Source organism: Vanacampus margaritifer, chromosome 3 (assembly GCF_051991255.1).
Source record: "Vanacampus margaritifer isolate UIUO_Vmar chromosome 3, RoL_Vmar_1.0, whole genome shotgun sequence".
Taxonomy (NCBI): domain Eukaryota; kingdom Metazoa; phylum Chordata; class Actinopteri; order Syngnathiformes; family Syngnathidae; genus Vanacampus; species Vanacampus margaritifer.
The window spans coordinates 26,528,528-26,551,058 of record NC_135434.1 but is presented as its reverse complement, the minus strand read 5'-3'; the positions used below and the strand labels follow the sequence as shown (position 1 = coordinate 26,551,058).

Here is a 22,531-nt window from a genome sequence, read left to right as displayed (position 1 = left end):
CTCTCTGCGGCCCTGCCGCTGCCTCCTGCCCTTTCTGTCGTTTCCTTCCCCCGTCCCCTCCCCCTCCCCTGTCCGCCCTCCTTTCCCTCCCCTAGGCCGGGGGTTCCATCCGTGGCCCGGGTCTCGGCGCTCCGGGGGCCGGGAGAGTGGGCGGGATCGGTGTTGTGCCCGCCCCGCTCCGGTGGACCTCTGGGCACTTCGGGCGGGCCCCGCCGGGCTCCCGGTGGGGTGGGTGGGGGATTGGTGGGCGGAGTCGGCAAGTCGGCGAGCTGGCGAACTCTACAGGTAACAGGGTTAGTTTTTCACTTAGATCATTGGGGTGACGACCGGGGCCTCTCCCCGCTGGGCCTGGGGTTCGGGGATGCCGCCCGTCCTCCGGTGCCCCCATCTCCCCTTCTGCCCCTGGTGTTCCGTCCCTCCGCGTGGTGGGGTGGGCGCGGGTGCCCTCTCCGCTCCACTGCCCGGCCCCTCTTCGGCGCAGATGCCTGGGTGCGGTGTGTCCCCGGGGTCTGGGGGTCGGGGGCTGGGGGGCTGTCGGTGGGTGGTGGTAGGGGCGGGGGGCGGGGGCGGCTTGGTTGGGGGGTGGTGGTGGTGGGGGTGCTGGGGTGGGGGGTGTCTGGGGATTTGGGGACCTGGGGGTGGTTGGGGCTGGGTTGGGGTGGATGGCGGGGGTGGGGGGGGGTCGTGGGGGGAGTGGGGGTTGTGGGCCGGTGGGGTGCCTGGTGGGCCTGCAGTGCCCCGTCCTGCTGCGTTGGGTTGGGGGCGCGGGCCGTGTTGGGGTGGGGGGCGCTCCTGCTCCTGGGTTTGCTCTCCGGCCGGTGGCCCCTGCGGGGCCCGGGGGGCGTCCTTTGGCGCTGCCGCGGCCTGGGGGGCCCTGAGGTGTTGCGCTTGCTCTGTCCTGGCGGGGGTCGACGGCTCCCCTCTTTGGTGGAGATTTTCATGCATGCCAGATCCACCACACCAGCATCTATCGAAACTCAGACACAATTTGTTTCTCCCTCAGGTCATTGATTCGGTGGAGGCGGGAGTATGTGGATCTCACTCTGCTTCGTCTGTCCTTTCTACCTTTCCTCAGTTTCTCCTTCGGGCCCTTGAGGTCTCCCTGATTTGTTGGAATTTAGATGTCTCTGGGGTTGGTGAAGGACTCTGGTTAGTGGCCCGGTGGGTGGTGTCTGGTCGGTGCTGGGCTTCGCTTTTCTTTCTTTTCTTTGGTCCCTCTTCGGGTCTCCTAGCGGCCCCACGACTCTGGCTGGATTTTGAAGTGTTCGGTTTAGGTGAACGGTATGGGAATTCTTATTTTTTTTTTACACGCACGCACGCACGCACACACACACACATACCCCCCAAAAAAATAAATAAATAAATAAATAATAATAATAATTAAAAAAAAAAAAGGGAGAACAATGATGATGACATGTCAAATGATCAATACTGAGCTCCCCCCCCCCCCCAAAAAAAGCACAACATATTTAGCAGAAAACATTGCTTTTCATTTTTTAATCAAGGATTTATGATAGTGACAGTGACCTGGAACAAAATAATAATTAGCGAGAAAAAGTAGTTCCTTTCATTTAGCTGAGCTAAGGGAAAAGGACCAAACAAAATTTATTAGCTCCCATGAAGCAATTATAATCAACCATCTGTGGGGGTTGCTGTACAGGATCCTTTCCCAGACTTTTAAGCCACACACACTTCTCCTACATCCCGACGAGTTGGCACACCTCCATTCTTCCACAAGAACACTCTCAAAACGAAGTCAGTTGACAGTCAATAAAGGCATCATGTTTCATCAGGCAAAAATGCAAATGAAAAAAATTAAACACCACATCAAAGACTGAAAGTTTGGGAACTCCATATGAACAAGATCAAAATGTACAGTATTCATTTATAAAGACTGCAAGTTTTTATGTTAAAACTGCAAAATTAATAACTAACTTTTTTTTCAGTTGAAAATATTGCTTGGTTAATTTAACTTAATTACCAAGTAATGTACGGTAGTGACTGCGTACCTATTATATCAAGATGTTTATTAAATATTTACAGGTGTTTGTGAGTTATTCCAGACCATACAGATGTGCAACATTTTCAATAATTTCTAAATGTTTAGTTCGAAACATGTTTTTAACTTAAGGTGACCAGATTTTCTAAATTAAAAACCGGTATGGTTAAATATACAGTAAATTTCATGAAATCGAATTGGTCGTCAATGTTTGTTGAGGCAAACCCCGCGCCACCTGCACCAAGGGCAAGCAACGGCACCACCTCGCCACCAACACCACAAAAATCCAACCCTAATTTTCTTAATTCCTACTATGCTTGCTTTCTGTTTGCAGATATTGATAGTATTAACCTATTGCGAGCCACACACACCTCTCAATTGTGACTGCACAACGTAGCTGTAGATGAGTCCAATAGTAATCACATCAGCTCTTCTTACTACAGCTAATCAGTTGAATTTTGGACCAAACAGTGCAGGTCTGAATCAGAGATGGGAAGTACTAAAGTACAAATATTTTGTTACTTTACGTGAGTAGTTTTTTCAGTACCTTGTACTTTCCTAATTATTTATTTTTTAGAATAGTTTTTTACTTTATCAGTTATATTTTAAGATGAGTATACTGGCATTCATCCAACACCACAGCCTCATATGGCGGCATATTAATGCATTTCTCAAAATGTATAGACAATTCCTGAAAGACAAAAACATTTTTTTGCATGATTTACAGCACATAGTCACTAGCTTGAGCACATTGATGAGCTTTGGGCTTTGTTATGCTTATAGATGAAAATCCAGTGAGAGGCCAGTTTATTTCCTGTTCACAGTTGAAATTGCACTGAGCAAGGCACTAAACCCAACACGCACTTGGGCACAATGCAATGGCACAACCCCAACTCCGACAGCTCTCCTCAGAGTGTAAATTGAATTTGCCCATGCGGTACAATTAAGAGATTAAAATTGCAGTGGAACAAAACAATGTTGGGCAATGTAATGTTCAGTGATGGATCAAGGTTCTGACGGCAGAAGCTGGATAGCAGGATCAAAGAATGGAGACGATGTGGAGAACACTGTGCACTCTGCTGCACAGATCTTGGAATGAGATTCTGAGCCAGCAGTGATTCCATATCTCCAGAATCTGGGATTTAATGCTATCCTCCAGGATCTCAACACTCTCCTCCACAGAGCCTGGATAATCAGAGTACTTCCAGAATTTGGAAGAAGAGAGGACGGAACAGCCTGTTGTATTGCAAGTACAGACATCAAACCAGTTGAAGACTTGTGGGATCAGTTTGGACATGTTGTATGTTCCAGGGTAACTAACACAACAGTGTTGTTCAACACTCCTGGCTTGCACAGCAAAATGTGACCAGTATGAGGTGGAATTGCCAAGTTGATGTGGTTGTGTATATATCTTGACTCAATATTTTTATAACCAACAACACTGTTGTTGAGCAGACACTGTTGTCGTGTTCCCACAAAATGTTCAAAAATAAAAAAACAATACAGTAGACATATTTTCGGTTCAACACCCTATTACCTATTTGCAGATTTCATATATTCAGATCAACATATATATTTTTGGAGTGGCGGGGATTCATGGAAAATGCATATTGGAGGTATTGGGAGGAAATAAATAAATAAATAAATAAATAAATAAATATATATAATAATATTATTATATTATATATATATATATATATATATATATATATATATATATATATATATATATATATATATATATATATATATATATATATATATGTAAATGTCAGCAACATTAGTTTTGAGGTAGACACAAAAATAGATTATTTGGACAAAAATGTCGATTTTGACTTTTCTCCAAAAAATTGCCTCCGTGAGGTCTCTAATTTCATTTCCCAGCAGCAAATCTTTTTTATTGTAATTTAAGTGTATATATATATATATATATATATATATATATATATATAAATAAAATTACAGGTAGTCCTCAACTTTCGAAGACAATTGGTTCCGAGAGGTTGCTTGTAAGTCAAATTTGTTTGAAGTCAATTTAGAGTAAATTTTGTCTGAAAATAAAATGTGATGAAATTATTTTTAGACAATAAAATAATACAAATATGTAAAACATTTTTAAATGAAACATTCAATTGTATACAGTATATACTTTCTATACAATACATAAAATGAAATAGAAAATATATTAAATTACACATTCATCCATTATCTGAACCACTTTTCCTCACAGTAAATTTCATTTTTACACAGTACAATGCAATAAAAACAAATAAACATGCTTACTGTACATAGATGGTGGAGGAGTTATTGAGTTGAGTTCATGTGAAGCTGCTGAAGTGGAAGGGTTGTAACGTTCTCAGGAAACTATGTTTTTCAACTGTCGGAAGTGCACATGAATGTGTTTGGCGCATATGACGAGTTAAGATGGGGCGACCACTAAGTCCAATTCAAGTGATTTTGAAGCTGAAGAGATATTGTATGTTTTGCTACTACGCTGATAAAGAAGACAGCTGCTTCTCATGAATATCATCCAGGAGAGCCTCTGAAATGTATTCACAGAGTGACGCCAATATTGCATGAAGAGTGCGTGCGTCGTGGCTCCTGTGCCATGCATCGCCGGACAGAGAGGAGAACTACAGTATATTACAGAACTGTACCATAATGTGTGATGTGGTGCGCACTTGAAAATATTAACTTGCGAGTGAAATATTACATTTATGGACATCAGTCAGCCCTTGTTCGTAACTCGGACATCTTAGCCGACATGTTTTTAGCCGACCTTGGCTAGCAGCGAGTCTCGGAAACCGGCCTCAAAATAACCTGGATTTTCTCGCCACAACGTCATTCACAAATGATGGATATAAATGCACACAGCAACCACAAAAAGTCGAAATGGACCATAATGTGACCATTTAGCACGAAAGTGAACAGAATGATGCACGTCATTACAATGGCATCCTACCTTGTCGCCATCTGCAAATACCGCAGCAAAGAATTGTAATCCATGTCAAGTCAAGACATCTATGTTATATTGCTATATTGCGCTTTCAAACAGCCATAGCTGTCACACAGCGCATTACAGAAACACATAACATAAGCTATAAACATAACATACAACATTAACAGTAATACAAAGCAGAGATAATCTTCAATTCTGGGATCTCTTTCTTTAACGATTCTATCTCTACTTTTAATTTAAATTAATGTATTCACGTGCGAAACTCATGCGAGCAGCAGCCCCCACCAGAACAGTGACAAGGAGTCGGAATGAGTGTAATTAAAAGTGGTGAAATGCGGCAATGCATTGTATGTAATGTAGGCTAATGTAATAATATTGTATTGTAAATAATGTAATGTTTTGATCAATTCTCAATGTCGTCAATTTCATGAGACTGCGTCTATGAAACATGACACGCCACTTTGATGCGTCGCAAAAATGAGCCATCTCCGAGTTGCAGAATATCACCACAAAATTTCCCTTCATGCTCTTTTAAGCAGACTGAATTTAAAATCAAATGTGAGCTATGAAATATGAAACCTGAAGATGACAAATGATCGCGATGGTACTTTCCCGCCCCAAAATGCATGCAGTACATATTGGAGTGACTTGTAAATACAGTACAGTAATGTACAGTAGTGTGTTCCTTGTGTATTACGTGGATTTGTAAAACCATCATAACATTTTCAACACAACATTTTCTTTATGTGACCATTTTCATTTGAGATACAACATTCAAATTTCCCACTTCGGTAATATAACCTCATTTTAACAACAAAATATCTCAAGGAGCAAAAAACAAACAAAAAAACTTTGTCTGATGATGCCTCAGAAGATCTTCCTAAATTTCCTAAACTTTTAAAGGGTTCAAATCTCGGATGATGTCCTTATCTGGTTTTGGAATTGACTTTCCAGTGATCTTTTAACAGTTCCTGAAAATTTGGGATCAATATATTTTTCCTAAGGTACAGGTTGCTATGGACATTTGAAAGATGCAAGGACCAACATTTTAAACCCCCTTTTCCTCAAAACTAGGGATTTCATGTCTATCTATCTATCTATCTATCTATCTATCTATCTATCTATCTATCTATCTATCTATCTATCTATCTATCTATCTATCTATCTATCTATCTATCTATCTATCTATCTATCTATCCATCATCCATCCATCCATCTATCTATCTATCTATCTATCTATCTATCTATCTATCTATCTATCTATCTATCTATCTATCTATCTATCTATCTATCTATCTATCTATCTATCTATCTAGTGCTGACTGCTGAGCATAAATGAGTATACCCCAACAGGATTGTAAGAACATCTTTAGTTTCCTTTCAGAATCAAATCAATCAATATTTATATGGCATATGGCATATACTCCTATAAATGTAGGCCATTGATTGCAAACAATATCTGTTAATTAGTAAACACAAAGAGTAGTTTTCCTAACAAATGTATTGAAGAACATTTTGCACAAATAAGTAAAGATCCAGAGAAAAAGACTGACTTGTTAATTCCAGGCTTAGCATACATGTTGCTATCCATAAAAGTCATAGAAAATACTAGATGTACCGTAGTCGTTGTGGTTGCGCGATGCATTAATTTTTCACATTAGTTAATTTGATTAAACTAAGTATTTTTGTAATCTATAAATTATTTTATCAACCTTACTTTCATGTTGTGAGTTAAGCGTACTCTACAAAATGTTTTGGAAATTTAGCCTATGTTCATTGAGATATTGAATAGGGGGGGGGGGGGGGGGGTTACTCATTGGCAAACAAATCAATTTGTCTGTGTGCCACAGCGTGTGGGCATTGCTGAGAGAGAGACTGGATAACGAAGTTGATTTGTATTATGAATTTAGTAATTAGGTATTTCTGAGTCACATTCCCCCAAAGGTGCTTATGGACAGCCGTTAGACTCCCCCCGTTGTGATGGGTTATTGATTAGGTCCACTTATTGTATATGCTCCCCTCCTCTGTGTTTCCCTTAGTTGCCATTGGTTAATGCGAGGCGGGCTCGTGGATGTTGAAGCCTGCTAGGGGAGGAACTTCGAGCGCACGCAGAGTGCCGCGCACAAACGCGCAGTCAAAGAGAAGAGAAGATGCTTTTTCTCCCTTCTTCAGCTGTTCAGCCCTTAAACTCATCTATCTTAAATCAGAGCTACAAACGCCATACTTGCCGGCTTTACAGACGGAACTTGCGGTGTCTGGACTTGTCCAGCTCGAAGGGGGAGGCAAGAGTGGGTAGCAGAGGTCCTGCGAAAAGCCAGTCTCGTCGAATTGTGGACCACTACGCGTCGCCGGTATGGGTGCGCTGAAGAAAGGACGCCACCTTCATACGGTCGCTCTTCTACTCTTTGTTTATTGCACGTCATCTGTCATCTCCAAAGGTAAGAAGGATATCTGTAGACATATAGTTGCATGGACACTTCGGGTGACTGTTTTGCATCTTGTGCCATTCCTGTGGTTACGCACCACTACATTTGTGCATAATGTGTGAAGACGTGGGGTTCTGCAAGCTTAACAAAGTGGCCTGCAGCAAATTTTCCTTGTGGATTTTGTCGCTCACACTCTTTTCTCATGCTCTTGTACCAGTTTGAGTTTTGTGTCCCGATGTGCAGCAGAGGTTACAGTATGCTATTGATTGGCCATACCGTCACTAACACTCCATGTGCACTCACATTCACTTTATTTATTGCAGTCGTTGAATTGTTCTCATATCAATTTCCCCTTTAAAAAACATTATTATTATTATTATTATTATTATGACTAATAATAATAATAATAATAATAATAATAATATTTACTGCATAGATCTTCAATCCAAATCCTTCAAATCCTTCACTCTGTCCGTGCTGCACGCTGTGCAACAGGCATGTGGTTTCCATGTGGTCATTTCCAAATAGGGCTTATTTACTAGAATTAATGTGAGAGTGAAATATAATTTTTTGTGCACATTAGGAAGCTATATGGGTTCTCTGTTATTTTGTGGGGTAGCAAAAGACTGGCTGCCTGCTCTAAACCCATAACAATTTGTCAAGGTTTTCTTCTCTGTTTGTTCCAGAACACTATTAGACAAAATCTATCCGCCACATCAATGATAAAGAAGTACTCACGTTCACAATTTTTTTTTATTTAATGCTGTCAACTGAAATCATTTGATATAATAAGACAAAAAATGAGACAAGAGGCCAACATTTCAGATAATAGATGATAATTTTTTATTAGATCAGGACCAGACATGCGCGTTTAGAAAAAAAAAACACCTTTTGTTAGAACCCAGCCATTTTTCTTATAAAATAGTCAAACAATAAAGTACTCTGAATGCCTATAATAATTGTCATAGTCCGGTTTTGCCAGTGGTGACTAGATTATTAACACTTGTCAGAGGTGTAACCAACATTAAAACAATTGAGTTGACTATTGATGAAAACAAAGCATTTGTGAAGTAGAGGGAAGATGGAAAATATGTCAGAATCATTGCGCAAACATTTGCCATAGCCAATACAGCCACTTGGAATGCCCTAAAGAAGAACTAAACTACTGCTGCACAAAGTCACAGATGTCAAATAGGTAGACAAAGATAACACCAGCCATTGATGACATCATGATTTTAAGGGTGGGCTCTAGAAGATTAATCAGAGGACTAAATGATACAACTCACACATTGGTAAGCTATAAAGAGAGGCCAGAGTGGCATTTGCCCACCTCCAAAAAAAGAACATATAACAAGGCTCAAATAATCTCAAACAAGGTTTTATAGACAAGACAGACCGAGACTAAGATTAACCTTTACGCTTACGATAGAAAGGCTTAAATGATGAGGGGAAAAGGGTGCTCATGATTCCTAACGCACTTTATCTAAAAGTCATTGGAGTTAATATCACGGCTTGGGCTTGCTTGGCTTTTTCTAGAAGGGTCTCACTAATTTTGGTAGCAAAATGAACTCAGAAGTCTACAGAAACATTTTGCTTGCCATTTTCAATAAAGATGCAACCTAACTGATTGAGAGATCCTTTGTCACACAACGAGATCCAAGATTACCAAAACATACGGGCAAACACAAAACGAGTCATCAGGAAGGTCTAGACAGTTTAAGTCTGTATCCAGACTTAAACCCTTATAGAGCGGCGGTCTCCAACCACTGTGACAACTGGTCAACAGAGAGACTGAACAAAAAACAGTTTATACAGCCAATGAAAGAAGGTTAATTTAGAGAATCAGGTGCAATCCTGTGCCTCTGTACATGGCAAAATGCTCGTCTTTGTTATTGTTTGTGATCTTGTAGTAAGAAAATTACAACACAAGCTCGAAAAATTAGTAAAAGAAAAACAAAAACGTAAAACGCTTTAGAGCGATTCTTCGGAAAGGGGAAAAGACAAACAAAGAAAAGCCTATTTCCAATTAAAAGCAAGCTATATTAAAGAGAAAAACAGCAGTCTACTTGATATACAAATTTATTGCCACAGGTCACAACAGGGAATGGAGCTTTCAAAGCTAAAAAATAAATAAAATAATAACAAAAAAAAACCTTGCTTCCATTTCCAATACCTCATCTTTGTGAAGCGTGACTTTCTGCAACCTTTTGAAATCAAACTCAAATGTTTTCAGTCCACGTAAAAACAATGAACCTGGTCTCAATGTGTAAAAAACTATTTTCATAATAGGCTTTATGGAATAACACCTATTTTAGGCTATTTTGTTTCCCTAATATATGCTGTATTACTTTTGTCAACCCATACATATATTTTCGCTTCAATTCTAATGATGCATGAATCTAAGAGCACAAAACAGACTCTCCCCTTTTATGCATAGGTTCAAAATAATGTTTCATATACATTTTGGGGACTCAAAATGTACAATCAGTTCTTTGATCATCCAATAATTGGCCTGAGATACATTATGAAGAATGTACGTTGGTTACCACTACACTATAATCCAAACCTTGGACTGCCTCAGTGCCTTTTATGTGTCCCAGTTTGATGTTTTAATTTGTTGAAACAGCAGGACGCAACTTCAGGCAAGCAGTCATCTAGCCGCAGTCGAGTTGATCATTTATCATCACGCTATCACGACTCTGTATCACGATAGTCATTAAACCATTTTATTTCACTGGAGAATTGTGAAGGAAATACGAGTCCAACATCGTAGTGCTGCTGTGAATGTTTCACTTATGCCTTGTATGAAAATCAATATCAGCCCTTAACATGCCAGCACAAATAGAACAAATACTGAAATCATTTTCCATAAAAAGGAGAGGGAAATACATATAAAAAGCTATTTGTATTCAGACACAAATGCAATACACTACTGAGAAAATAAAGCAATATTTTCAACCCTGTAGTCTTGAATTGCATATAATGTGAAAGAGCTGAAACAATGTCAGCACAGCCTGAATGTCATTTTTTAGGCAACATTTATAGTGAATGGACAAAACTAGGCATATTTTTCCACTTCCTGTGAATAATAAGGCTTCACTTGTTTGACATTCATGGATGCCGATGGCCCACAGAGAATTCTGTACTAGTGATATAAAATAGAACGTTGGCCCTATTTCTCATTTTATTTACTACCCAATCACTTCATCATCAATCAGTCCTAAAATAGACATAAGGAAAGCTGTAAAATAGTCTCCTGTAAATATATTACTCATTTGGATTTGTTCTTAATGGGTTGTGTTAAGTCTCAAGTACTGTAAATGTAGGCCAGGTTTAAGTTTGTGGCAGAACAATTGAATCTGGGTAACTCATTCACTCCCAGCCATTTTCACTGAAGCAACCCCCTTCACTCCCGGCTGTTTTACTGGATTTTTACTGATTTTGCAAGGCCCACAGAACATTGTGTTTTATTGCTATAAAAACATGGAACCTACATAAAGAAAGATTAGAGTATTTTCTTTGTTTATTAAGTATATTTGTATCTGTTTCCATTTTGCAGCAATTAGCATTAGAATATAGCTAAGTTTCATCCTTATTCACAAGTATGTTGGAAACACTGGGAAAAAGAGCTTGTTGCAACATGGCCTTGGCTGATCGCTTATACTCTGCTACCAACTGCTGGCTGTTTTTTGTAATAACTACCATTGCTTTAAGCGACCTCTTCGAGTCAGAGGCTGCATCAAAGCCTTCCGTATGCTGTAGCATAAAAAAATAAAAAATGAAATTTATAAAAACGTATAGATACGCTTGTAGGGACCATGGCAATATTTAAAATAGAACGTTTTAATACGTTTTTGGGAGCAAATGTGGTAAATACTAAGGGCTGGACTGACTCCTAAAATAGTAATTTGCTAATCGTGCCGATGTCAGTGAACAAATTCCAGCCGGATTCGTCATTTAATGTTGCATATTTCCGGGGGGAAAAAAGGTATTTCACGTAATTAGAATTAGTAAATGGCTAAGACTTATGTAGTGCTTTATCAACACCATACGGTGCCAAAGCGTTTTACAAAGCCCCGACATTCAATTATTCGAAAACATATTCAGACTTACAGTATTGCTGCTGGGCTTGCCACATTGTTCTAACTACAGAAGAGTTGTTTTAAGTTTCAAATGGCTTACCCAAAGTAAAATCTCGCATTGTATAATGGCCAACGTTAAAATCTGCGATTGCAAACTTTGTCCTTATCCGTTCTTATGGCAAACATCCTGAATGCTGTATGGGTTAACCTGCATGCTACTTGGTACACTAGCTAGCGGCGGAGACCATCGATAAATAATAGATACAGTAGGTAGACCAAGCTGTGTGTTTGTCTCCAAAAACTTCATTAGAACTCATTAAATTCTTGAGCGATTTTGACGCGGATCATCACACAAGACACTGAGTGAAGGAGTGAAGGATCTATGTATTGATATTGATGCGGACTACCCCACTTACTTGAAAATGTACATACTTTGCTTCCGTTTTCTCGATCACGTAGCATTTCAAAATGTCTTGTGCAGCTTGGTAACTTGAGCTTGTGGTTTGTACTAACAACTGAGAAGAAAGAAGTCCCACGACCAACACATGCATTTATGTTTGCTTTACGTCAAATTACTGAAGATTTGCAATGAAAAGATTCAGGGCTTTGTCAAAAGAGCATCAGGTATGATTTTATGTGCATGAACTCCATACACATTATATTTTAATATACTGTAAATCATCTGGCATTCCCACAGTTTAAATCTGTAACTGTCAAAAGTGCTCTCACGCTTAACAGTTACAAAATGCAAAAAAAATGACAGTTATGATGACATCATATTATTTGATCCGAGTCCGCAAATTATGATTCAATTATTAATTTACCATGCCCACTCAAACGACCGAATAACTACCCATTCCTGCAGAGCACTGGTAAATACAGTTTTCTAATGTTTTTTTTAATTTTATTTATTTATTTGTTTTTAATCACATGCTTTACAGTATTAAACATATTTGATAAACATCAGGGCTGTGCATCGATCCATTAAAAGATTATTTATAGTGTACCTCTAGTGCCCCGTTTTGAGGTATTGGTGGGGAGATGGAGAAATATTGTAATGTTTGATAAATATCTGGTGTTCCCATTTTTGTGTGCATTGTTGTATTATAATTTTAACGCTTGTCGCCATATTGGGGCAGACGTGACGTCACCACGTTGACATGCCATCAGTCACACCCATTTGTTACTTTGAAATGTGTGATAGGCCAGATCGGTTCCCTATTTATTTATTATTATTTGTTAAAACGGAAAGGATATGACCTGACCCGACAGACATGTTTCCAGCTTACATACGGCGGGATATTTACTGACATGTGCATACAGCACCTCGTCCGTCGCATTCTTTTGTCAGCAAACGGGCGTTGTCAATGACGGATTGACGGGCTTTCCATCAGTATTAGCTTTAGAGTTGCGAGAATGACTCAGATTTGTAAAAAAATTGCAGTGTTGAAGTTGAGACGTGACGTCATGGCTTCGCTCCTTGCAAGCAACTATGGCTGCGACCACTAGGGGCCCTATTTTCATTTGTGGTGCAACATGCAGTCTAACGTGCGCATGGGTGGGTTTTCCTTCATTTGGTATTTTCATAGACAGGCGCAAGGAGAAAGGGGCGTTTGCGCCTCTGTCCACCATTATGGGATGGAATGTAGCCGAGAACCAGCCAATCGTAGTGGCCTTCCTCATTTGCATCAGGGTGATCTGGAGCGCACGCCGTGCTTGAGATCGTGGAAGCAAATTCAATCACTGGACTCAGAGAGATGAGATTAGCTTGTACATGGTATATTTAAGCAGGCAAACACACAGATCCCTACTTGCTTGCTGCGGACGGCCGCGCATTTGACATGAGCAATTAGAGACTGCTGCACACCTCGATCGTGCGTCCAGGTTTGAGATGTTTCCGTCCTCCAACGCATCTGATTCTAAAGATCAGGATCGTTAGCTTCTGCAGAGCTTGCTGATGAGCTGATTATATGAATCAGGTGTGTTGTACTACAAAAATATCTAAAACCTGCAGGAGTCCGGCCCTTAAGGACCAGGATTAGGGGAAGCCTGCTTTAATACAACCAGTGTAACAAAAATGCGTTTTTTCCTTCTTTTTTTTCTTGATAAACCATTATATTATATATATATATATATATACTGTATGTTTAGGTTGGTATATTTATTTATAAAATATAAAATATGTTGTATCTTCATTTACTAACAACAGGTACATTACACAAACATTTTCGTCACCAAGAACACAGCAGCTTAGCTGTAATGGGACTTGGGTGAAATGTAAGCTCTTAAAGATCAGGTGATGTTTGCATGCAATGAGTCACAAATGGGGCTCCTCCTGTGTAACACGAGGATACATGGAAAGGCTTTTTAATGGCTTTATACAATTTTGTTCAGAAAAACGCAGCATACACAGGTCAAGTGATTTGATTTGTTTGCAGATGAATTTATTTGGTGTTGGTTTGTGCATTTTTGATTTAGTGAAAGCTTAGTATTGTGTACATGGTAAGAAAAACAATTAGGTAGGATGGATAGGGATGAGTTCCTATTTGATTAAGGATTATTCAAATCACGAGGAACTGGCAGTATTGGGGGAGACGGCTGAGCCCAGACAGCTTTCAATGTGGTGATGTATGTTAGACTAGAAGGAAGCACATATTGTGATTAAAACATTTGCGTTGTGGAATTAGTGAACCTTTTTAATTGTCATAAAAACAATTGTTACGGCATCAGGTCTTACTAAAGTCATCAATTGACATCACCACATGGTACTGTGAATATTCTGTTATAATCTACAATATTTGGCATACAACACAGCAATACAGCATATTGTAGCTCTTGCTTGTTTTTTTTCATTTGGGTTCAAATGGAAATAGACAAAAAATTGTGTGTTCCCTGAGTTCAGCTTTAATAAACACAGACAAAGGCTGAGATGATCAATGATATCCCATCATAGTAAAATCAAAAGTCAAATGGTTCCTATGATGTCCATACTGTTGGCAGAATGAATAATAATTTCAGGCTACCATTTGTGAAAATGTGTGCAGTTCAGTGCCCAGATTTACATTTAAATTAAAGCAAATGGTCATCCATTCAGAAATGATATACAGTAATAATGATGGTAATAAAAGTAAAGCCCTCTTTCATATTCAGCTAGTTGTAATGTCGGATTTCTGTAATTTGGGGCCTGGGCTTATACAGACTTTGAGTTATGTCTTTGCTATTTTAAGGCTGTATACTTTACATCTCAATGACTGGATTAATTAATTTCTGGCCCAAGAGTCCTAATGTAGTCAACACTGACTCGCAGGCCATTTAGGTATTCTGACCATGTGGATATAAACCATCTACAGAAACACACTGTTGTTCTTTTCTTTTCTTTTTTCTGGAGAGCTCAGTATTGTTCATTCGGTAATTTTAGCGATTTGACATGTCATCATCATTGCTCTCTCTCTCTTTTTTTTTTTTAAATATATATTTTTTAATTAATTTTTATTTTATATGTGGGTGAGTATGTGTATGAGCATGTGCGTGTGTGCGAGCGTGTGAGTGTGTATTCATTAGTTCACCTAAAACCTATTAAAAAATCCCATACCGTTCACCTAAACCGAACGCTTCAGAACCCAGCCAGATCCGTGAGGCCGTCAGGAGACCCGAGGAAGGACCAAAGAAAAGAAAGGAAAGTGAAATCCAGCACTGACCAGACACCACCCACCACCCACCGGGCCACCAATCAGAGTCCTTCACCAACCCCAGAAACATCCAAATTCCAACAAATCAGGGAGACCTCAAGAGACCAAAGGAGAGACTGTGGAAAGGAAGGAAGGACAGACAAAGCAGAGTGAGATCCACATACACCAGCCTCCACCGATTCAACGACCAGAGGAAGAAGCAGATTGTGTCTGAGTTTCGATAGATGCTGATGTGGTGGATCTGGCATGCATGAAAATCTCCACCAAAGAGGGGAGCCGTCGACCCCCGCCAGGACAGAGCAAGCGCAACACCTCAGGGCCCCCCAGGCCACCGGCCGGAGAGCAAACCCAGGAGCAGGAGCACCCCCCACCCCAACACGGCCCGCACCCCCAACCTAATGCAGCAGGACGGGGCACCGCAGGCCCGCCAGGCACCCCACCGGTCCACAGCCCCCGCTCCCCCCAGAGCCCCCCACCACCCAGCCACAGCGGAGGACGGGCGGGGAGAGGCGAGCAGGGAGAGGCAGCAAGGGGGAGGAAGGGGGAGGGGAGAGGGAACCACGGGGCACCCCGGCGGCCCACAGGCCCCGAACTGCGTCGCCGGGCCCGGAGCGACGGACTGCGCCAGGGAGAGCCCCACAACGGAAAGAAACAGCAATGTAAGTTATCGCGATGTGGTGGCTCTCGCTAACAGGCAGAATTAAGTAACCAGATTTAGGTTAAAATATTCTATATACGTAGGCCATGTTTCTATAAATTTTGATATTTGTTTTTTATTTGAGGCAGATATTTTTTCCATTAAAATGTGATTTAAGAGGAGGTTGGACCATTGGTCGATATTCAGAGTTTGTTTATTTTTCCAGTTAACAAGATGTTTTTTTTTTGCGATAGTAATGGCTACATGTGTAGATTGAAATTGTTTACGTAGTAAGTCAGTTGTTGTTAGGTCACCTAGCAAACACAAGTTTGGAGATAAAGGTACAGTATCCTACAGTCAAAGATAGCGGAAAGTTTTTCTCAGACATTTGTCCAGAAATACATAACCGAAGTGCATAACCATAAAGCATGAAAATAAGTGTCAGCGGTGTTTTGTAAACACAGGAGGCAAATGTCAGGGTCTGAGAGTCCCATTTTCTTCATTATATATTGAGTAATAATTTTATATTGGATTGAATACGTTTTCACAAACTTAAATCCAAAAGTCAGATTCCGGAGCTATAGACAAGTCTGTCTCCCATTTCAAGATGGGTAAAGACATTTTATCAGTATACGAAATAGGTTTTTTGTTGTTGTCGGAGAAAGGTTGGTAATAGCCGAAGCTAAAACAGGCGGTTGGAACGTATCCCGAAGTGTTGGAATTTGTTTCTTTATCATACTTTTAACTTGCAGATAATGTAAAAAAAAATCTGTTTTTTACTTTGTATTTTTAGAACAAGGATGTATATGATATAAACATATTATCTGAGAAAAGATGATGCAGATGTGTAATTCCTTTCTGCTACCACACACCTAAATAAAACGATTGGTTGTCAAGTTGAAAGTCGGGGTTATGCCATAGGGGAGAAAGCCCGCAGGGCTCCACTTGGGCTTTTGTAATTTCTAGTGCCTTCCACCAGGCAGTGAGGGTGGTGGAAATCATTGGGTTTTTAAAACAATTGTGTCGCTTAATCGATGTTGTAACAAAGAGTAAATCTAAAAGTCTGAGGTTATTACAATCCTTCTGTTCTAGTTCCAGCCAACAGTTAATATCTCTGTTGGGTTGTGCCCATATAATGATATATTGTAGCTGGTTAGCTATATAGTAGTACATAAAATTTGGTGCCTCGAGACCACCTTTGGATTTACTTTTCTGAAGAATAGATAGACTAATCTTTGCTTTTTTTTTTTCCAGTAAAATTTTGTAACGGTCCAACAACTGGAACCAGTTAGACGTAGGTTTAAATGGAATCATTGAGAAAAAATAATTTATTTTGGATAAAAGTTTCATTTTAATAGTGGCTATTCGTCCTATTAGAGAAATAGGAAGCTTATTCCAGCGCTCCAAGTCACTATAAATGCTATCCAGAAGTGGAGTAAAGTTTAAATGAATTAAATTAAATTCATTTAATTTAGGTGAGATTTTTATGCCTAAGTATTTTGAATTACCTATAGGAAATGAGTAATGTGGGTCTTGGCTTGCAGGGTTCCATGAATTTTCTGTAATAGGTAGTAGTGTTGATTTTGTCCAGTTAATAGAATAATCCGATAAATATAAAAATTTAGTTATTAAGTAAAATACTTCCCCTAACGAAATAGCAGGCTTTTCTAAATAAAGTAAAATATCATCGGCATATAGATTAAATTTGTGTTCTGTTACCCCAGAGTGAATTCCTCGAATCCTTCTTTCCTGGCGTATGGCTAATGCAAGCGGCTCAATAAATATTGCAAATAATGAAGGGGACAGTAGGCATCCCTGTCTTGTGCCTCTTTGTAGAGTAAAACTCTGAGATATAATCCCATTAGTAGTAACTGTAGCTTTAGGAGAATCATATAATACTGACACCCAGTGAATAAATGACTTCCGAAAGCCAAATTTATTTAAAATAGCAAAGAGGACGGACCAGTTAACTTTGTCTAAAGCTTTTTTTGCATCCAACGATATAATAACTGCCTTTTTATCATGCCGCTGTGACATGCTAATAAGGTTAAAGAGCCTCCTAATATTATTAGTAGAGTGACGACATTTAATAATGCCTGTTTGGTCGCTATAAATGATTGTCGAGATTACTGTTTCTAGCCTAGATGCGAAAGCCTTAGCGATAATTTTAATATCAGTGTTAATTACTGAAATCGACAGGTAACTTGATGGAAGGGTGGGGTCTTTTTCTGGCTTTAATAAAAGTTTAATTGCTGCTGTGTTCATGTGTGGGCGTATTTAACCATTAGTTTTAATTTATGTTACTACTTTAAGAATAATGGAGCAAGCATTAACCAAAAGTGCTTAAAAAAAATAGCCGGATACCCATCCGAACCAGGTGCTCTGCCATTAGGCATACTATCTAGAGCACTGTACAACTTGTTTATAGTAAGTGTATCTAACATATTTTTACATTCAGTAGTTAACTGCGGTATATATGCTCAAGGTTAGGCTTGTTAGTTTCTGAGTATAGGTTGCGATAATAGTTATAAAAAATGTGATTAATTTCTTCTGGTGATTGTGTGCATTCACCAGTTGTCCCTTTAATAGCTATATTTATAAGATATTTTTCCCGATCGCGTTGAAGTTGGTTTGCAAGAAATTTACCTGATTTGTTATTATATTCAAAGTTGTTGTATCTCAATTGTTGTATTATAAACTCTGTCTTTTTAGATAACATATCGTCTAACTGTATTTTTGTATTTTGTAAGTCAGTCCATATTTGGTGTTTTGGGTTTATTGCGTACTCATCCGTCAGTTGTTTAATTTTATCTTCCAAGTTTTTTTCTAATTTTTTATCCTGTTTCTTTTTATAAGATGAATATGATATAATTTTACCTCTAATTACCGCTTTCCCAGCTTCCCACAGAAGGGATGGAGATAAGTCTGGAGATTCATTTATTTCCAAAAAGTCTGCCCACTTTCTTCTTGTAATTTTCTCAAACTCTGCGTCATTTAGCAGTGAGATGTTAAAACGCCATGTCTAAGGGTACAAGGGTTTTGAGAAAATTCCTGTCACCTTCCAGTGTCTCAGGAAGGGGAAGCAGTCCACCATTTACACAGTGCGTAGTGATGATGGGGTGCTACTGACCTCAACTTGGGACATGGTCAGCCAGTGGGGAGAATAATTCGAAAAGACTTCCTCAATTCCACCGACACACCTTCCTTTGAAGTAACAGTCTGGGAACTCTAGGGTGGGCTACCCTATCTCTGGGGTTGAAGTCAATGTGGTTAAACAGCTTCACTTTGGCGAGGCAGGATGAGATCCGCCCAGAGATCCTAAAGGCTATGACTGTTGTGGGGCTGTCCTTGTTGACAAGTCTCTAAATCATCACATGAACATAAACAAAGGTGTAGTTGCAGACCAGGGTGGTTGTCCCCCTTTTAAAGAACTTACAACTTACAGATGGATCACACGACTCAGACGCCCTGGTAAGAGCGATTCAGGGGTGCTGGAGTGGAGGGTCCGTAGGGAAGTTGAATCTCACATTCAAGAGTAGCAGTGTGGGTTTTGTTTCAGCAGTGGAACAGTGGACCAGCTCTACGCCCTCAGCAGGATCCTCCAATGTGCATGGAAGTTCGCCAAGCCACTCTGCATGTGTTTTGTAGACTTAGAGATCGTTTATCTCGGGGAGTTTTGTGGGGGGTTGGGTGACCTCAGCATTGCATCTCTTCTTTATGCAGATGATGTGGTTGCTGTTGGCTTCTACAAGCCGCAATCTCCAACGTTTACTGGAGCCGTTCACAGCCGAGTGTGAAAAGGTTGGGAAGAAAATCAGTAACTCCAAATCTGTGTGGATTGCCCTCTCCAGGTCCCAAGTGGAGGAGTTTAAGTATCTTGGGGTCTTAATCTTGAGGTTAATGAGTGAAGGGAAGACAGAGTGGGAGATCGGTGGATCGGTGCGCTGTTTACAGTGATGCAGACTCTGAATTGTCTGTCATGGTTAAGAGGGAGCTGAGTAAAAGTGAAGCACTTGATTTACCTGTCCATCTATGTTCCTACCCACTTTTTTGGTCATCAGCTGTGGGTCGATACTAAAAGAACAAGAACCCGTGGCCAAATTGAATTTCCTCTGCAGGGTATCCTGGCTCTCCCTTAGATAAGGTGAGAAACTTGATCACCAGGGCAGTACTCGGAATCAAGTCGCTGCTCCACCGCATTCATAGTAGTCTGATGAGTTGGCATCTGGTTAGGACGCCTTTGAATGCCTTCCTGGTCCGGTGTTGCGGGAATGTCCCATTGAGTGGCGGTCCGGCTACGTTCCAGTTCATTCTGGAGAGTCTAGCTCTCTCAGTTGGCCTGGGAACACCCTGGCATTCTCAGATGGGGAGAGGTAGGTCTGGGCTTCCATGCAAAAGCTGCTGTCCCCGTGACCCAGTCCTGGATAAGCAGAAGAAAATGAATGGGTGGACAATTCCTCTGTTCACAATCCACATAAATAACAAAACATTATGTCTTATATTTAGCTCCTGCTCTACTCATTAAGGTTAGGCAGCGAGTTTCAATTGGAACTGGAACATTCTGATTCTCCTTGAATCGTTAAGATTTTAAATTGCTGTTTCACTGTTATAATGCCTCGTCCACTGACCCAAAAAAGAACTTGCTGAGACCAAACTGGGTTACCAAATTGCTCTGCTTTTGTCTATGTAAACAGCAGGTTATCTCATAACTGGGAGCTCAGTGTATACTCATTCCACCTCATGTGTGTAGACAGTTCCAAGAGTTCATCCAAAAATAAATGGTTACCATATCTATTGAAACCAGGGGTGTCCAAATTTTGAAGGGCCAAATATGGACAAATCAAAGGAAAGAAGGGCTGCTTTGACATCTTGCATTTGACACTAAACACTGTATATAGCATTGTTGGGGAAAAACAGCTAGATAATAAAGAAAAACATAGATGATTTATCAATATTTTCGCATGGTTAGTGGCCCTATTGAATGCTGACTGATTGGTTGGGGAAAAAAGAGATAAGAAAAACCTATTTTCTTGCCTTGCCACGTAGTGTAGAAGAATTACCGTATTACAATGCAGGCAAATAAAACTGGCCATATCAAATGTTATTTTAGTCTGTGCTGCGAGCCACTAAAAATAAATGGCCATAGTTTTTTTAATTTGACACACCGTAAAGAACTGAAATCCAGAATTGTTTGTAACTGGAATCCAAACCAAATTTCGGAACCAGAATCTTTCAAATTCAGACAATGCCCAACACTTCTACTGACAGTCAGAAGTTTTGAGAAAATCAACACGTAATTTTGAGTTAATGTGGTCAAATTTATATTGGCTGTTGTATTGTAAATGCAAAGTTTTTTTTCCCATTTTCAAATATTTGTAGATCAATCAGTTCTTAAATATTATTTCCCTTTAAAAATAAAATTTCTGTGAATATTAGGGATCCTAACGTGCTTGAAATTATGCTTTTCCGCTAATTGATAACATTTAATTATTCATAAAGCTGTTACTCTTAAAGGAACAACATAAGTAAAGCAGTCTTTGGGGAAAAGTATCGCTAATGTTTTTTCCCATGGTAATTTAGCCTTTTCTATTGATTAAATGGGCGCACCGCATGATTACACACGCTTGTATTACTTCATAGCTATGGCACTGGTTACAGACAAATGCACCATGTGCTGTATTTATTAGGCCAGTTTATCATAGGCAACTCCCTAACCCCTCTTTCTCACTGCCATAAGGCCAGCGAGAAAGTGTGCCATCAGGTACGTACATAGCAACCACACACTTAAGCATTTCCCCTACGTGCAGTTTATTTGATAGCATCTTGGTCTGTTCTTTCTTTTAATAGAAATGTAAGGGTCCATCTCTTATCAAGCTAGTGACAATTCAATATTGTTATCAAAGAACATGTCTCCTTGATGTATCGGTCATGGGTGCAATCTGTTTCAGAGCATCTCAAGTAAATGGCCCTTTGAATGACTGGGATTTTTCTTCAGAATATAATTTTAGTGTAATCTGGTTGCAAATGGAAAAGCATTTGGTTCAGTTCTATTCACCTGCTTAGCTTCTTTATGGCAATTGAGGTTTTAGCAGCAATCACGTATGAAGTGATTTTGCCTGTCTTAGCTTTGTTAAGAGCTGGCTTCATACATATACCGTGCCTATTTCATACGCTAGCAGATCACTTTTTTCATCCCTGATGTATATAGTATGCCAACCCAAATGTTTTTCTGCTGTTGCTATACCCAGTCGCATGGCCTTGGGGTAGCTGTTCAAACATGTCTTCCCTTCATCCATGGTGCACAAGCACACCCACTGGGACAGAACAGTGCTTCGGGACAACTTGTGATGAATGGACTGTCCAGCTCTAGTTCCAGCTTGCTGTGTCCTGCCCTATGTGGAGGGACTCATGGCCTCGCTAGCGGGTAGATATTAGTCATTGGCCTGTGTTATTTGTGACCATAGGTTGACATACAGAGGTGCAGCAGAGTGCAAAAGGAGCTTATTTTACAAATATAGAATATCCTGCCCTTGTGGTTATGCATATCTCTGGTGTCGCGTGTATCATTTCCAATGTATTTACATGTAAGAAGGCTAAGCTTTTATGTCACATACCCACCTAAAAATAATGTTGTTCCAAAGGCTAAACTGTGTGCTTGCTTTAAATGATATTGACCTTTTGCATGTGACGTCACAGCCCTAATGGGAATGCCACCTACAGGATGCAGGATGGCAAAAGA

The 22,531-nt window shown here is 40.0% G+C and overlaps 1 protein-coding gene across 3 annotated transcripts in view; it reads left to right on the top strand.

Moving 5' to 3' along the window:
* Nucleotides 1-7,054: 7,054 nt before the first annotated feature.
* unc5db (unc-5 netrin receptor Db) overlaps nucleotides 7,055-22,531 on the top strand; it is a 309,582-nt gene continuing 294,105 nt past the window's right edge. For 2 of the 3 annotated variants that reach the window (XM_077561283.1, XM_077561280.1), the window contains exon 1: nucleotides 7,056-7,396. In XM_077561283.1, the coding sequence (XP_077417409.1) occupies nucleotides 7,312-7,396 (85 nt within the window). In that variant the 5' untranslated portion in view covers nucleotides 7,056-7,311. Of the gene's footprint in view, nucleotides 7,397-22,531 lie in introns of all 3 variants that reach the window. The other variant, XM_077561281.1, reaches the window with a different exon arrangement.